Source organism: Narcine bancroftii, chromosome 4 (genome assembly GCF_036971445.1).
Source record: "Narcine bancroftii isolate sNarBan1 chromosome 4, sNarBan1.hap1, whole genome shotgun sequence".
Classification (NCBI taxonomy): domain Eukaryota; kingdom Metazoa; phylum Chordata; class Chondrichthyes; order Torpediniformes; family Narcinidae; genus Narcine; species Narcine bancroftii.
Window position 1 is genome coordinate 255,947,172 of NC_091472.1, and position 19,239 is coordinate 255,966,410.

At 38.3% G+C, this 19,239-nt stretch overlaps 1 protein-coding gene across 6 annotated transcripts in view; it reads right to left on the bottom strand.

Moving 5' to 3' along the window:
• Positions 1 to 19,239, bottom strand: part of slc49a4 (solute carrier family 49 member 4) — a 182,147-nt gene that overhangs the window by 65,261 nt on the left and 97,647 nt on the right. For 2 of the 6 annotated variants that reach the window (XM_069934799.1, XM_069934800.1), the window contains exon 9: positions 6,004 to 6,139. The exons of 2 other annotated variants lie outside the window; for them this stretch is intronic. In XM_069934799.1, coding sequence (XP_069790900.1) covers positions 6,024 to 6,139 — 116 coding nt within the window. In that variant the 3' untranslated portion in view covers positions 6,004 to 6,023. Of the gene's footprint in view, positions 1 to 3,622; positions 6,140 to 19,239 lie in introns of those variants that run through there. 2 more of the 6 variants (XM_069934803.1, XM_069934798.1) reach the window with 1 other exon arrangement.

The following is a 19,239-nucleotide window of genomic DNA, read 5'->3' on the forward strand; positions in this document are numbered from 1 at the left end:
CATCGGACTTGTCAGCCACAAACGGGCCTGCAGCTGACGTGGACATTTTACCCCCTCCATAAATCTTCGTCTGCGAAGCCAAGCCAAAGAAGAATCACAGAGTACCTATGGCATAGAGATTACTTAAGGTAGTATGTGACTGGAAAAATGTTTGAAAACCATTGGATACCATCTAATTCTGATCAAGGAAAGACATGATAGCATTATAGCGATTCTCAAAAAAACCTTCCAAAATATTGTCAGTGATGGATAAATATAGTTATGATGAAACATTGGCTTGTCTTGAGAAGCTTTCTTTGGAGCACCGAATGCCAATGGGAAATTGATTTGAAGTGTGCTCAATTATTAAAAGTCTAATTTAGCATTACCTTTCACTTCCTGCCTCCGAGGTAATTTTGGATCTAGTTTGCTATTTTTTCCCTCAAGTCTTAAGGGCTTTACTTTGCTGATTTGTTTGACATCTGGAAGTTTGCTAAATATCTTGCTAAAATCCATATAGATTGCATCCGTTTCACTAATTTTATTGCCTCGCCTTAGAACATCAAACAAAATCAGTTCATTGGTCAGATATCATCTTTCCTTAATAAATTCATGCTGACATTGCTCCTTAAAAGATTATTTCAATAGCTAATCAGCACATCTCCCCCCCCCCCCCCCCCAAGAAATTGTGCACAACCATTACAAGCATCTGTAACTACAGGGCAGATTTCGAGACAAATGATAGCAAGATTGCAAGTGGAATGGAGAAATTCTTATTTCTACTAAAAGAATGATGGGGATCTGGAATATGGTAGCTAAAAAGGTTGATGGGAGACCAAATCTCTTCTCAAAGTACCTGATGGTTTGCCTTAACCTACAGACCTGTGAACTGACGGATGGAACATGGGGTTTACTCAACAACTTGCAGGTGGCACTAAGATTGGTGGAATTGTGGACAGTGTAGAGCAGCCATTCTCAAACTTTTTTTGGCTATGAACCTGTTGTGTTTGGGAAATATCAAGTTCGGTGGTTCAGAGAGACGAGTCTGGACACGTGTTACAATCAAAGGCGATTTTGCTGAACTTATGGGAGACAAACAGGGGAAGACATCAAATGATACTTAATTACTCTACTACTAACTATATAAACATTCACATCGGACCCAGGATGGATTCGAAGCAGTGACCACCCATCTTCTACACAGTACGATACAAAAACTATAATGGTACAAGCAGGCACATTGGGCACAGAGACTCCAAATCTGGTGGCTGCTTACCTTACCACACTCTCCTGCACTTTAAGACAGGTATTTTCAAACACCTTCCTGATTCCCTGCACCAATGGGAGTGCAGCTCTCTTCAAGTAGTGATGTATTGCAGCTCAAGGGTAGTGCACACCTTACCTGCAACTCCTCCAGTGATGTCCACAGCAATGACCTGGCCATGGAATGATGTCCGGGATGGAGCAAAAGGCAGAGAGAAAGAAATGTGACATCGATGTTTATACCGTTCTGATCTGGGCATCTGGCCAACGATGACACTAAATCATTTCAATGAGCCAATTGTAAGGTGTGCACTAATGAGTGGCTGAAGTCCAACCTTGATTGGCAGTTGATGAGACTTCCAAATAGGTTTCAGACAGGGAAGACACATGATGCTCCACAATCCACAAGGTTCCAGACAAGGTTCCTCCACAATCCACATATAACAGCACCACAACCCCACCCCAGGTCCCAGCTAAAGGTTCATGGGCCCCTTTCCCTGTAAAACAGTCAAGTTTTAGTTTCTTGTTTACTTCTTTTCTAAATAAAAATATTGGTAATGTGAGGTGAAAAGAAAACAAAACAAAAAAAAAATTACTTGAATGTTCTATTGGCTCCACTTTGGGAGGGGGTGGGGGAAATGTGGGATTCCCAGGTGAGGTGTAGAGGCCTTAAAATCAAGAGACAGCGAGGGATATTACAGATCAGGGCAGAGGAATAGACAGACTTTAATATGAGCAAGTGAGAGGTGCTGCACTTTAGGAGGCCCAATATTTGGGGAATGTTAAAAACATAGTAGAGGGAAATGGGTATCTACGATCAGATATCCCTGAAAGCAACCATGGAAGTAAATAAGTAGTACAGGCACATGGCATGGCATGCTTGCCTTCATTGGTCAGAGTTCCAAGAGTAGTTCAACTTTTAACTATACTTTCTGCACTTTGAAAGTTTGTATACTACTAAAACAGATTAGAAATACAAAAATCCATACAAAGGAGGCCAAATCTATAAAAATCCTCAGTTGAAGAATTGTTCACAATATTTCACCCATCAAATCTGTATAGGATTTATCTGGGGTTTGAGTTAATTGTGCAATTAATGCGTGACTCGCACCAGAACAAAGATGCCATTTCTCCCAGTCTCCTTCCTCGAGAGTCAGAGATTGGAAAGTAGAACAGAACTGCAAGTCGTGTCCTGGATTCCTTGACTGGAACATTTGCCAATCCCAAAATCCCCTGCCCCAAAGACACTTTTAGGTGCATCTACCAATTTAAAATGGCCAGTGACAAAGTTATTTCCTGAATACTGTTCAAGACTTCAATGATAAACTAAATGGTTAGGTTCAGTGTTGCCTCCTAGCCAATTTTTACAGATGAACCATGCCTGAATGCATCACAGCTTGATGCAGCAATTGATCTGCCCAGGACGGCAAGAAACTACAGAGAGTTGTGAACGCAGCTCAGGCCATCATGAAAACCATCCCCTCCTCCGCTGACTCCTCCTACACCTCCCTGTCTCTGGAAAACAGTCAGCATATTAAAAGACCCATCTTTATTGCCTATTGATGTTGCATGACCGACTCATTTCCTCCAGCATTTTTGTGTTTTTACCACAATGATCAGACTGTTTTCCTTCCTTCCAGAGGCCAGAGGATACACGTGTTTGGCAAATGATACCTCCAGATTCAAGGACAGCTTCTTTTTGCTGTAATCAGACTCTTAAATGGACCTCTGATTGGTAGATGACATCCTTGCACTATTGTACCTGTACTTTTCTCAAAACATTGCAATTTGTGTTTTTAACACTATAAATATTCCCTGCAGTCTTGACTTGCTGCATACTGTACCCTGCTCTTCTGTTTTATATTACACTCCCTGCACAACACACAAACAATACCACATAGTTGGGTTTTTTGGACCAATTTTTCAGGTCAAATTTGGGGTGGGTCAACTTTACATGGTTTATACTTTTGAGGGAATAAAATTCACACAAGAATTCAAAAGTACTGTATATACACATGTAATAGTTGAATTTTGGGGACCAATTTTGGGTCAAATTTGGGAAGGGGGGTTACTAGTTTTGACCACGGAATGTACCTGCATCATTCAAGATGTGGAGTGTTCGAATGGGCAGGCGGCCAGAGTCTAAGAGAGTGTGGGGCAAGGGTCCTTGGTTGGGGCATTGAGAGCTTGGATGGATGGGCGGTTGGGAGCTTGGATGGGCAGCGGCTAAGGTGAGGGCTCGCAGTCAAGTTGTTGTGAGCTCGGATGGGTAGGTAGTTGGGGGTCAAAAATACGTTGGGGGGGTCAACTATTACACGAGATATATGGTAAGTACAACAATAAACAATTCAATTAACTGCAACTTTCATAATTCCACAAGTTTCTTCCAGTTTCCACACACTTTATTTACAGTCACATTTTGAAAACTTTAATTGGGATGTGCCTGTAGGACACGCACACACAGAAAAGATACATGGTAATTCTTCAGTGAAAGATACAGAATGTTGTGCAACAATTAAAACAAAAATGCAGGCTATTTTACAAATATTATAGCTTGGAAAATCTAGCCTGCTGCTGCTCCAGCAAATGTTAATATTTAATGCAACTTCATTTTCAGGACACAATATTTAAAAATAGTTAAGATTGTAATTTAAGACACAATTATGCAATAGTATCCACCTGCAGACAGCACGGCAAAAGTCCATTAGTCATTAATGTTTGGAAATGCTTAGTAACGTTGAACAGGTAGTCTTCAACTTGCAACCTACACGAGTTACGTCCACCCACACATATCACTGAATTTTTAAAAAATGTACATATGCCGAGATTCTTCATTAAAGGTTCATTTGCTGAAATTGTTTTGAAAAATTGCTTTAACACCTTGTTAAGATATGGAAATCTGACTTATGACCAATCCCTCAGTCCCAATTATGGTTGTAAATTGAGGACTACCTGTATTGGGAAAGACTAGAATTTCATTCATAAAAAATGCTACTTTTTGCAATTCCTAGTACATTCTACTATATATATAGTGGGGAAGGGTAGCATATATACCACGCAAGGCAAAAAGGAATTGCTTGACTGAAACTCTCTCCATGTCAGTCATTTTAATCACCTACGTTATATTTAGTGACAAAGCAGTGGATTAAAGGTAATCTCTGTAATCTTGTGGTGGAGGTGGATGGGGTGGAGAGCAGGGAATTATTTTCACTAGAAGTTGAAGGCAGGCCCTTGACATAAAAAAAAGATAACATGGAAGTGTACTTTTATTAATAAGGAGATAGGAAAGCAGAACAACCACAATAATGTACAATGTTGTTGTTACTGAAGAAAAATTAAGGAAAAATATTACCTTCCTTTGCAGTATATTGTTTGCAAATCACATCCTGTTTTATCTAAACAGGTAATCAACACAAAGAAAAATATCAAAGGAATTAAAGTTCTTGTTAGTATACACTTTTGACTAATCTCACACTTATAATAGCAGCACCTGACATTCTAACTCTGTAAACAACAGATGCTGCAAACTTGTGAACCTCTCCGGCCAGTGTCAATCTGTAGTTCCAATCTGGATGCGATCGGTATCGCCTTGTTAAGGACAAACTCTATCCCTCGTCATTCACTGAGCTTTTTATCAGTCGCATAAGAAAACATTCAAGTCAACGTGGTAGAAGCAAAATTGCACTGAATTAATGGTTTGACCGAGAGAATACTTGCCCAAAGAGACTATTGTTGGGGAAAAACAGCAACTGCCCAAAAAAAAGCATCAAAATATTCAGTTAGATCTTTAGGTTACAGGGAAGTGAGATAATTATAAACAGTGGTAATTATAAATAGTGAAGGCAAGAACTCGATTCGTTTCCAAGTGGTTGCAGAATCTTGACACAAAGGGAAGTGAAGGAACACGTGCAGGGCTTTTGGCTTGTGTATTGGTCTCCCTGCATCTTGAATGCTTTTGTGCAAACGGAATTTTCCCCTCAGCAGCTTCAGGCCATCAGTGTCGCTTGTGACAACCACAACCGACTGAGAAAATAAAGGCCCATGCAAGGTTTGAAGTGATGCTCCAGTGAACATTGGCTGGATGCTGAAACCTCTCGAGATAATTACCAGTATAAATAGCAACTGTTACTTAGCATTCAGTGCTTTACCAACATCTCCCATTGGCAATTCCAGTATAGAGCAATCTGTAGTCATCTTGCATCCAAAATGGCCATCTAATGACAGGTCAAGATGGTATAATAATTCAGACTTGACCCATCTTGTCGAGTTGCCAGGAAGTTCTGCTTGAACTGACACCAGGAAGGACAGACCTGATATTACAAGTAGCACCAACTGTTGCATATCAATTGTTTTAAATAATAATTCTTCATCATTACTTTGTTCAGCCTCAAGAATGGCATATTTACCATTATAAAATCAAAAGCACAAGAATTCAGCTGCCGTTTCCATCTAGATTTGCCTACTTACAATTTTCAACTGCAGATCACCATTTGCAAGTTTGTGTCAATTGCATAATCAGAACCAAAGCAGTTACATTCTTAAAACAGTTAAAACAGAACACATATTGGCTTATTGTTTCACCCACATCTCCAGTCTCACAATATTAAGAGCGATTCTAATTTCTGACATCAAGTTTGAATTAAAAAGAACCACCAGTGGCAAAAGCTATAGGTCCAAGTTACTCTGTTCATTTTTTTGGGGGGAAAAAAAGTGCAATTCCTAACAAGTGTGCAATTGTAACAGGATTTAAAATCTACCCACTTCCTCTGTCTCCCCAAAAGTCAAACAGAGACAAGAACGTCGAGGTAGAGTCTGTCATAAGATTCCTTGAACAGCAGAATAAGAATAAGACTGAACATGCACGATGCAGTCAGGCACCAGTTCAGCCAGGAAACATCTGAAAAACAAGATGAGAACAGCATTGGTGTCTTTAAGAAAAGCATTTACCCTCTTTACAATTATGTGCACTTAAATACATTAAAAGTTCTAAAATCCACACTGCTCGGGTTGGGGTAGGTCCGGATTTTCTGGATTCTCGGGCAGTACTTTCAAAATTCAAATTTAATGAGGTGTAAAGAGGAGATGAACAGGCAAATTTTGATAGCTTATTCATTAACAAATACAGCATGCTTCATCTACCAAAATGAGCAGTTTTAAAGAAAAATGAAATCAATACGACAAAAATGTAAACAATTAATAGAGTGGATGAAGGGAGGGTGATTTCCCTCAGTGGAATGTCTAGACCCAGGAGTTACAATCTCAGGATACAGGTCAAGTCCATTAGGGCTCAAAAAAGCAGACAGATTAGTGAACCTATGGAAGTCTCAACCACAGGATGCAGTGCTGACATAGAATATTCTCCAAGAGGAAATAGATTTCTAGTCACAAATGGCATCAAGTAGTAGAGTGAGGACAGCAGAAGTATAATGCTGAACATATTCATTCATTGTGGTGTAGTGCAATATGTTATATCATATGATGTAATATAGTAATATTTTTTTCCCTTCTTGACCTATAATATTGATAAAAAGATTGAAAAAAATACAAAAATCAAATCTTAGAAAGAAAAAGAAATGTATTTCTGAGAAAGAGGATCAGGGAACTGCCATGAATGGCCTGCTCCTACTTCAAGTTATCCAGCTTGCTCATAAAAACTAACAAGATTCAGAAGGCAAAAAACAGCTCCCAGACGGGCAAAGTGTTATAAAATATATGTGTGTGTGTGTGTGTGTGTGTGTGTGTGTGTATATATACAGTATTTTTTTAAAAATACACATACACACAATTTAAAAAGAAATAAGCCAAAACAACAAAAAAAGATACCATTTTACTCATGGCCCTTAGGGAGTATATTCTTGGCAGATTTGTCGATCACTGAACCAAAGTCAAGATTCTTTTTCTTTTAATCTTTTCCTTTTAATTTTTTTCTCGTTTGTCGTTTTCTTTTACAGATATTTCTAACAGCAAGATTGAGCATTTTAAAAGTTCAATCGTTCGATTATCATTCTTGTCTGGCACTTGGTGCAGGAGAATGACTTGTCCTATCAAGGATTCAGTGGAGTTTGTGAAGACATACAAGGAAAAAGGCAATCAAGAGTATCAAAACAAACCGCACCACTCAATTTTTAGACCACTTGCTCCAAACATTCAGTTTCAGAACAGTCGTGTGAAGATACAGCATCAAATCAAAATGCCACGACCTCAATTCAAAATGTCAAGCAGCAACTTCTCTGCTCTCTGATTAAAACCCCAATGGAACTAGCCCAGGTACAGTTGCTTTGCAATTGTAGTTCCATCTCAAGTCCTGACAGATGCACATATTCAGAGAAACAGACACCAAGGAAATTGTTCAATTTACTTTGACTGTGACCCTGGTACCATCCAACTTATGTTCTGCAAATGCTGGAATAGTTACATCTCAATTTTCATCCACACTGACCCCATCCAAAAAAAAACAATCCAGTTGCCATGAAACACACACAATTCAATAATGTAGTGACAATAAAAAGAACATTGTCACTGGATGATTGAGTCATTTGATCTACTATATTTAAAAAAAAAAACAGATTATCTAAATGCTAAAATATTGCAGCTTGATGTTGTGCTGAGACTTGGGAGTGCTTGTGCATGAAGTTTGGTTTGCAGATGCCACATGTAACGAAGAAGGCAAATGGAATGTTGGCTGATATTGTTAAAAAAATTGAATTTAAGAGCAGGGAGATTCAGCTGCAACTGTGCCAGGTACTGGTGAAGCTGTACATAGAGTACTGCATGCAGTTCTGGTATCCTTACCTGGCTGTTCGCCAGGTTTATTCTGAAGATGAAGGGATTAGCCTTTGAGGATAGATTGAGTCACCTGGCACAATGCTCTCTGGGAATCTTATTGAAAGATAAAATTATGAAAGGGATAGATAAGATCAAGACAGGAAAGTTATTTTCACTGGTCGGTAAGACGAGAATTACAGGATATAACTTCAAGGTTTGGAAGAGTAGATGAGGATGGAGATGAGGGGGAATTATTTTTCCCAGACAATAGTGAATCAGAAGAATTTTCTGCCCAAGAAATCAGTGGAGCCTTCCTCATTAAATATATTTTGACACAGATTTTCACATGGAGGAAATTAAAAAATAATGAGGAAAAGTCAGATCAGTGGCGCTCTCAACAGCTGGATCACCCATGACTTTATTTAGCTGCAAAGCAGGCTCAAAGGGCCAGATAGAAAACTTGTGCTCCCCTATTTCTTATGTTCTTATAATATTCAGGGCTGTGCTCTCTTACACCTACTTGCTGCCACCAATCTTACCCAAGGCAAGATCAGAAGATCAAGATTTGTTTGTGGTCTTTAGACACATCTACAAGTTGTAGTAATTTGCTACACCCTGAAGATTACTGAACAGCCATTTCTTTTTCAATGTTGAAATATAAGATAGATAATTTCTCAGGAGCTGCAAGTTGAAAGAATGGAGAACAATAAGGCATCTGTGACTTGGTGAACAATGAGAATTATTAAGTTTTAGATGATTTGTTAATTATTTAACCGTAACTAGTTTGATTAAAAAATTGCTAATAAAACTGTGGAAACATGGCAAAAAAAGTTTTCAAAAACCTCAGAAATAGATAAACAAGAAGATACAGAATAACTCAAGTTTGAAATTTGTTCTTTCAAAGTAATGCACAATCTTTTCCAAGATTTATATTCATTTTACATAGAATACAGAGATTGTTGGTAAGGCTGACATTTACTGAACATTTCTAACTGCCCTGAAGTGAGTCAGCAATCAGCCACATTGGTGGGTTAAGATGAACACATATGCCATTTCAAGAACAGGCAATATATATTCTCCTTGTCCAAATGGTTCTGTGCGTCTGTCGCTCTCTGCGTCTTTCTGTCTGTTTGTGTGTGTGTGCATGTGTCTGTCCGTATCTACGTCTGTCCGCGTGGCTGAGCGCGTCTGCCTGTCTGTGTGTGTGCATGACTGTGCGCCTGTCTGTCTGTGAGCTGATCCATTCTCCCACTCAGCCCCACAACCCTGCCTTCTCTTCATAACGTTTGATAGCTATCTGAATAGTCAGGGTATCAATTAATGGGGATTTAAATTCAAATATAAAATCTATCAGGAATGGAAAGTATCATAAACAGTTAAACAGAACCATTAGGTTTTTAGATTCTAGAAATTTAAATCCCCTATTGATTGATAGCTATCTGAACAGTCAGGGTGTCAAAAGTTATGCGGAGAATGCAGGATAGTGGAGCTGAGTGCAAGAGTGGATCAGCTCATGATGGAATGGGAGAATGGACTTGATGGGCCAAATGGCTGACCTCCTCCTATACCTTATGAATTTGATCAAATGGATCAGATCTCTGAAGAGTCATTCAGTTACTTAAGCACTATGCCTGCCATATTGAGCTTATACCTTTAACACTACACTTTCTGTACAGGAGTTGCAAAGGCAACCAGTACTATTATACAGTTAAAATGTAATTATGTTGAATACTGCACAACTCTGTGATGAGTTTAATGGGTAATTCAGGTTTAAGTGGAGCAATGTGAAAAATCACAAAAGGTTAAAGGCATGATGTTCTCTTTTGAAAGCCCAATTCTCGAGATTCACAACTAGTTGTCAGCTAACTTGCACATTGATAGCGGCATTAATGTACCGTTCAGATGCTAGCAGCACAAAATGTGTTGGAGCTAGTCTGCTAGCTGGACGCTACCTATAATGCCTGGCTATACTGGATATGGGGGATGAATAAGCTGAACCTCCGCACCTCATTAGCTGTCTAATGAGGGGTAGAGGTCTCTGAAAAACAAATAGGACTTGAGTGTTGTATCACTGAGCCCTGTCCCTGCTATTCTTGTCAAAGACTTGTATATTTTTTTTACACAAGGCATCTTTCAGGAACATTTCAAAACTATTGTGATAGCTTTAAAATTGTGTCTTTTAAAAAGCAAAATCACCTTTGAATACCAAAATCGTGTGAATAATTCACTTACCTTTTCCACAGTGTCAGTGGCCACAGCCCTCCCTGTGTAGAAGAGGAGGGGATCGATGCAAAGTAGCACCTAGATGTCAAAGCCTCACCACAGGGCTGAATAATGACAAAATGGGAGGACTGATGTACTGGCACCTGACCCCCAGCTCGTTTAAGACTTCCAAGTTCAGCCAAGCGCTTGCAAAAGAACGAGAAAATCCTAGTAGCGAATGGCTGACAGCAGCTCCTGATGGAACAATCGTCTGTCAATCAGCTCAATTTTCCTTGTTGAACATGCAGATTTTGCCAATAACAAACGCTTGGCAACTCTTACCATTTTGCCACCTTCAGTAACTCACTCTTTTAATGTATCATTTTATTCATGCTTTCAAAATCAAGTTCTCTTTATTTTAAAGCTTTATCTCTGCCACACATTCAGGAAAGAATCTCAATTTATGCAGACATGGTTATGATCCGACTGAGCATGACTAGTGCAAACTAAACACTTCATGCCTAAACGATCAGATATAAAAGTTTCAGTGCTGCCTCAGCGAATACATAATTCATAAGCTTGCAGCTGAAAGTTTCAATCTAGACTTTTGAAGGTGGAGGCAAAGGTCACTGCACAGGTGGACAATCTGAAAGTTTGTCATGGATTTCTCTCTTTCATTCTATTCAGCAAAATAAATTCAATTAAATGCAATGTTGCACATTACAAAATAGATTTCTAAAAGCAATTTAAAGTAGACCAAATATTAATGGCATAGTGTTAAACAAGGAAGTCCATACACCAATGCCACACTCACAATGAAAATAAATTCTGATTCTAATTCTAGACATGTCTGTCCATGGTCTCATACACTGCCAAACTGAGGCTACCGGCAAATTGGTGGAACAACACCTTACATTCAGTCTGGGCACTTTGTCACCAGACGACATTAACATTGACTTCTCCAATTTCCACTAACCCTCTCCCACCGCGTGTCTCTTTCCCCATCCCTTCGCCTCTTTTCCTCCCACTCCCCACCCCTTCCCTCTCCTGTCAGAGCTGCCTTCTCCAATGGTGTAGCTAGGGAAGGCAGGGGGGGGGGGGGCTGAGGGCAGGGGAGCAACTGCTCCGCCTGAGCACATTTGTTCAAACATGGCACCTCTTTGAACTGTGTGCTCACCAATGGCAGATTAACCATTAGCTTAGGGGCCCGGAAGGGAGGGGAGCCCGATAACAAATTGGTTATAGCAATCACTGATTGGTAACAAATAGTTTTTCAGATCTGTCATCGATTGGAGCCAAACCTGAAATGTCAACTGTTCTTTTTCTCCCGCTGAGTTTCTCTTGCAGATTGTGTTCAGCTTCAAACCACAGCATCTGTTGTCTCCTTGTGTGCCTTCAGTCAATTGGGTGTCAATAGTCTAAGCTCCCTGCTGATTGGGCACATTCAGCCCTTCAGCTATTAGCTGGCATGAATCAGGAATAGCATGTCGCGCGCATGCAAGGATCGGGTTTGAATGTCGTGCATGTATTAATCACTGTGAAATAAGCAATTTATGTTCAAAGTACATGCAGAGAGCTGTGAGTAAAATGTTTTATTTAAAAACTGAATTCATTAGATACAAATTATAGCCCACAGTTCAGGTAGGCTGAGGGGAGGGTTCAGAGTTGGGCGTTGAGAGCTCTGGTGTTTAGTAGGCTGAGGGGAGGATTTGGAGTCGGGGCGTCGGGAGCTCTGGTGGGCGATAGGCTGAGGTGAGGGTTCGAAGTCAGGGCATCGGGAGTTCTGAACATTAAAACCTGGCTATCCCCTGACTCTCTGCCCCAATCACTTCTCAACTTCCTTCTCTTCTATCCTCCCACCTGTGTCCACCAATTATCTCTAAGATTATGTTCCTTCACTTGTCCCTTCCTCTTCTCCCCTGCAACACTTTTTATTTTTTAATTCAAGCACCTGCCTGTTTTTCTTTATACCGGATTTAGAGCCAAAGCCCGAAATATTGGCTACCCTCAACTTCCAAACAATGCTGTGTGGCCAGCTGAGTTTCTTCATCCATGGCACAGAGTTTAGAGGATATACTGGAGAATAGCCCAACTCAGATTGGTGCACAAATACATGCTGTACACAAAAGAGACCAATTTATTTTGCATCAATGAATCATTCAGATGTGGGAGGAGTCACGTGATGGAGTAGTGGCCGGACGGTGAACTCCAGCCCTCTCCAGAAAAGTCGGGAAAAACGAGAGAAAATACAAAGGCACAGAAATACAAGTTAAAGAAAAGTGAATATAAAGGTGGAAAGAAGATGGAGACAAAAGGAGAAAAATCAAAATCAACGGAAAGAAGAGAGGAAGAGAAGACAACGGAGGAAAAAGGTGAAGGCCTTACCTGTCCGAAGAGGCCCGCTGTGGAGAGAAGACCCCACTACCTCAGGTCGGTAGAAAGAGAACTACAACAATGGCTCACAGAGCCGAGTAAAAGTGCGCAACCGCGCATGCGCGACTCCTCGCGCATGCGCGATGCGCATACAAAAAAACACACCGACGGGAGGGGGGACCAGCTGGGGAGTCGATCTCCACAGCCGGCAACGACAGCTGCAGAACACCTGCAGCAAGAAGACACCACAGAAGACAATGGAAACAAGAAAGAAGAGGAGGAAAGGGCAGCAAAGAAACAACAGATGGTCAACCTAGAGGAAGAAGAAGAGGAAGAGGAAGAGTACAGGGAAATAGAAGAAGAAAAGATAGGCAAGGTAAAGGAGGTACTTGCTCTTGTTAGAGGATACATGGAGTCATTTAAAGAATGGCAAACACAGGAATTCAATGATTTAAGAAGAAGAATAAACAACACAGAAAAGAAAATAAATAAAATGGATATGACCTTAACAGAAATGGGGAAAAAAATGGACAAGATGGAAGAACGGGCAATAGCAGCAGAAATGGAGGTAGAAGACTTAAAAAAGAAATTGGAGGAATCTAATAAAAAAACTAAAGAGACACAAGAATTACTAGCCCAAAAAATAGATATAATGGAAAATTATAACAGAAGAAATAACATAAAGATAGTGGGCCTTAAGGAAGATGTAGAAGGCAAGAATATGAGGGAGTTTATAAAAGAATGGATCCCTAAGGCCCTAGGATGTCCAGAACTACAGCAAGAAATGGAAATAGAAAGGGCACATAGAGCATTGGCCCCTAAACCACAACCACAACAAAAACCAAGATCTATTGTAGTAAAATTCCTAAGATATACTACAAGAGAAAAGGTGCTGGAGAAGACAATGGAAAAAGTAAGAGAGGGCAACAAACCACTGGAGTATAAAGGGCAAAAAATCTTCATTTATCCAGATATAAGCTTTGAACTCCTAAAGAAGAGAAAAGAGTTCAATGCAGCAAAAGCGATTTTATGGAAGAAAGGATATAAATTTACACTGAAGCATCCTGCGGTATTGAAAATATTTATTCCAGGACAACAAAACAGACTATTCTCGGATCCAGAAGAAGCACGAAAATTTGCAGAACAATTACAAAAATAGACTGAGGGATGAAGACGGGTAATGAGAGCAAAAATTATCACGATTGATATGTATGTGGGTAAAGACAAAAATAGACTGAGGGATGAAGACGGGTAAGGAGGGTAAAAATGACCACGATTGATATGTATGCGGGTAAAGAGGTATAAGAGTGAATAGAGACAACGGGCATATATGAAAGTATCTGTAATTAGAGGAAAACATAGAAAGTATAGACAAGAATTAATAAGGGAAGGTAAGGGAATAGAGAGAATAAGGAGGGAACTAAAAGAGTGACCTTTGTGACATATAAAAAACGAAATCTTTTCTGGGGGGGGCTGGGTGGGGGGAAAAGAGCGGTCACTGCAAAATCAGTTGACGCTTGCGAGTGGATTCGCAAATCCAAATGGAGAGGGGAGATGTGGTTGTCCGACAAGGGATAAAGGGCAACTCAGGAGGGGAAGGGGAGATTGGGGATAAAGAAGATAGAAATAGGAGAATAAGGAAAATGTTGGATGTTGTAGGAATGTTGTCTGGTAAAGAGTTGAAAATAAGAAAACAGAAATGGAAAAGGAGGAAAGGTAATGATGGAAAAACGGAAAGAGAAGATAAACAAAATATAAAATGGCTACGCTGAACTATATGACTCTAAATATTAATGGAATACATAACCAAATTAAAAGGAAGAAACTACTAAATTTACTGAAAAAGGAAAAAATAGATATAGCATTTGTCCAAGAAACACATTTAACTGAATTGGAGCACAAGAAATTAAAGAGAGATTGGGTAGGACATGTAACAGCAGCATCGTATAATTCAAAAGCAAGAGGAGTGGCTATATTAATTAGCAAAAATGTGCCATTTAAAATAGAAGAGGAAATAATAGATCCAGCAGGGAGATATGTTATGATAAAATGTCAGATATATTCAGAGCTTTGGAATCTACTTAATATATATTCACCTAACGAAGAAGATCAAAAGTTTATGCAAGATATCTTTTTGAAGGTAGCTAATACGCAAGGGAACATACTAATAGGAGGGGATTTCAATCTGAATTTGGATCCAAATATGGATAAAACGGGGAAAAAAATTAACAGGAAGAACAAAGTAACCAAATTTATAATTAAATCAATGCAAGAAATGAAACTTGTGGACATATGGAGGAAACAAAACCCAAAAGAAAAGGAATACTCATACTACTCGACTAGACATAAAACATACTCAAGGATAGACCTATTCCTGTTATCAGCCCACATACAAGGGAGAGTTAGGAAAACGGAATATAAAGCTAGACTATTATCGGACCACTCACCCCTGTTATTGGCAATAGAGCTAGAAGACATCCCTCCAAGAATGTATAGATGGAGATTAAACCCCATGCTACTTAAAAGACAGGATTTTAGAGAATTTATTGAAAAACAATTAAAAATGTACTTTGAAGTAAATACGGAATCAGTGGAAGATAAGTTTATACTATGGGACGCAATGAAAGCATTCATTAGAGGGCAAATAATAAGTTATGCAACCAAGATGAAGAAGGACTATAATCAGGAAACAGAGCAGTTGGAAAGGGAAATAATAAACATAGAAAAAAAATTAGCAATAAAGGAAGATACAACCAAAAGAAGAGAATTGGCGGATAAAAAAATAAAATATGAAACATTACAAACATATAAGGTGGAGAAGAATATAATGAAGACAAAACAGAAATATTATGAACTAGGGGAAAAAACACACAAAATCCTAGCATGGCAGCTTAAGACAGAGCAAACTAAGAAAACGGTATTGGCAACAAGGAAAAAAGACAAACAAATTACATATAATCCAAAAGAAATTAAGGAAAACTTCAGAGAATTCTATGAACAATTATACCGAACCGAAAACGAAGGGAAAGAAGGGAAAATAGATGAATTTTTGACTAAAATTGAACTACCAAAACTACAAATAGAGGAACAAAATAAATTAACAGAACCATTTGGAACAGTAGAAATACAAGAGATAATAAAAAATTTACCAAATAATAAGACACCAGGAGAGGATGGACTCCCAATAGAATTCTACAAAACATTTAAAGACCTAATAATACCGCCCCTCCTGGATGTAATCAACCAGATTGATGAGACACAAAACTTACCAGATTCATGTAAAACAGCAATAATTACAGTGATACTAAAACAAGGGAAAGATCCACTCTCACCAGCGTCATATAGACCAATATCTTTGCTAAACACAGATTATAAGATAATAGCTAAACTATTAGCGAACAGATTAGCAGAACAGGTACCGAAAATGGTAAATTTAGACCAAACTGGATTTATCAAAAAAAGACGCACAACAGACAATATTTGTAAATTTATTAACTTAATTCATGCAGTAGAAGGAAATAAAGCACCGGCAGTAGCAGTTGCTTTAGACGCAGAGAAGGCCTTCGACAGAGTAGAATGGAATTACTTGTTCAAAGTATTGCAAAAATTCAGTTTACCGGAGAAGTATATTAATTGGATTAAAGCATTATATAAGGGACCGTTAGCGAAAGTGACAGTAAATGGACATGTATCAAAGCAATTTAACTTAAGCAGGTCAACGCGGCAGGGATGCCCACTATCACCATTATTGTTTGCGCTAGCTATAGAACCACTAGCAGAATCGATAAGAAGAGATAATAATATAAAAGGAATAAAAATAAAAGACAGGGAATATAAAATCAGTCTGTTTGCGGATGATGTGATAGTGTACTTAACAGAACCAGAACTATCAATAAAAGAACTATATAAGAAATTGAAGGAATATGGAGAAGTGTCGGGATACAAGATAAACGTAAATAAAAGTGAAGCAATGCCTATGAATAACGCGGATTTCGCAAAATTTAAGGAGGAATCCCCATTCAGATGGCAAACGCAGGCAATAAGATACCTAGGTGTGCAAATAAACAAAAATCTAGGCCAATTATATAAACTCAATTACAATCCACTAATGAAAAAACTACAGGACGATTTAGAGCATTGGAAAGAGCTACCACTAACACTGATAGGAAGGATAAACTGTATTAAAATGAACATTTTTCCAAGGATACTATACTTATTTCAGGCATTGCCAATACAACTGACAGAAAAATTCTTCAAAGAATTAAAGAAAATAATAAGGAGATTTTTATGGAGAGGGGGGAAACCGAGGATAGCACTAGACAAATTAACAGAATGGTATAAACAAGGAGGCTTACAATTGCCAAACTTCAAAAATTATTATAGAGCCGCACAATTAAGGTACCTATCAGATTTTTATCAAACAAGGGAAAAACCAGACTGGACGAGACTAGAATTAGATAAAATAGGGGAAAAGATACCTGAACACATATTATATAAATGGGACGAAAAATTGGTACAACATAGAACTTCTCCAGTATTACACCATCTCCTCAATATATGGAAGAAGATACATGTAGAAAGAAATAAAATAAATTACCAAATACCAAAACTAATATTGACGCAAAATAAGCTACTCCCTTTTACAATAGACAACCTTGCCTTTAGAAAATGGGAAAAAAAAGGGATTAAAAGAATAGAAAATTGTTTTTCAGGAAGTAGATTCTTATCCTTTGAACAAATGAGAGATAAGTACAATATAACGGGAGATACAGCGCTGGCATATTACCAACTGAGATCCTACTTGAAAGATAAATTAGGAAGCAACTTGAGTTTACCAGAGGGAAGTAACCTTGAATATGTGATTACAGATACAATGTTAATCAAAAGATTTATAAAAAATATGTATATTAAACTGCAAGAAAAGGAAAATGAGGAAACAAATGGTAAAACTAAACAAAAATGGGAACAAGATTTAAATATAAAGATAAAAAAGGAAACATGGGAGAAGTTATGCTCTGGAACGATGAGAAATACAATAAATACGAGGCTGCGTATGATACAATATAATTGGTTACACAGACTATACATTACACCGCAAAAGTTAAATAAATGGGACCCAACAGTATCTGATAGATGTTTTCGATGTAAAAAAGAAAGGGGAACAACAATTCATGCAATCTGGACATGTGAGAGAGTAGAAAAATTTTGGGATGATCTCAATCAGATATTAAATAAAATAACAGAAAACAATATACCAAAGAATCCAGAGATCTTTCTCCTAAGCAACATAAAAAATAAAGAATTTGGAATTGACTTGGAGGATGCACAAAAAAGATTTGTTAAGATAGCCCTAGCTGTAGCAAAAAAATGTATTATGTCAACCTGGAAATTGGAAGATAATTTGAAAATACAACAATGGTATATAGAAATGAATAAATGTATTCCATTAGAAAAAATAACATATAGTTTAAGAAATAATATTGAAATATTCGAACAAGTATGGGAGCCTTACATTAAATACAATAGCGAAAACCTACCGGGAACAAACATTACCTAAGTTGATGGAAGGAGAAGAGAAGAAAAAAATGGACTCAGTAGAATTTCTGGTGTATTTTTGTTGAATGACAACATTGTCTAACTGAATTAATGCAACCTAGATTGTATAACTAAAATGGATGAGAGGGGGGAGGGATGGGGGGGTGGCTTGGGAGGAGGGAGGGGGGAGGGAGAAAAAGTCACTGTAAATGTGTGGAAAAGAAAAAGTGTATATCATGGCTATTGTGATTTATGGTGTGAAAAATAAAAAATTTAAAAAAAAAAAAAAAAAAATGAATCATTCAGATGTGAATTTAGATACCTTGCATGCTCTCACAAGTCAGGGTTTGTTGTAAGCACTCTGTAGATTAACAGGTGAACCAGCTGCAGGAAAATACCCCAAACATATTATTAATGCTCAAGACAGCAAATTTAAGCCAGGAAGATTCAATCCAGCTTAAATATCCAGAACTATGCATTATTGCTTCAAGGCCATCCATGTCATTCACAACTACCAATGCTTGCAGATTTCACTCAAGTATGTTCATTTCCAAAAAGTCCTGTTCAGTCACAACTGACTAAATGTTTTTGAAATGCTGAACAGGAGGATCATTATGACATTTACCAGGTTAATAGGAACTGCCACAATTTACCTTCAAACTGGTTGTCCTAAAATTATTTATTGAAATCCAGCTATTAGTTTGGGAGTCGAATGTTTAACCTCATCAGTCGTAAGAAATATGGGATTCAATAGTGAGATAACTTTGTTAGATCTTGTACACAAATGCCATTAGGTTAAGTACAAAGAGCAGAAATCATTACACTGTCCCAACATTCAGTGAAGAAACACAATATAGCACTAAAAAGTGGTTAGTTTGCCACAAGTCCTGCAGAATCACAATTGTCTTAAAATGTGAAACAAGAGGATTAATACAAGATTAATTTTAGTACAAATTGATTTATATTTGGTACCTGGTCAAGTACTGAAGGACTGCGTAGACCAAGCAATGGAGGTCTTCACAGACAACATCAACACATCACTGCACCAATCCATTGCTCTCGCAGGGTTCAAGGCAGCCCTCATCCTGGTACCCAAGAGGGTGCCAATAACATGCTTCACTA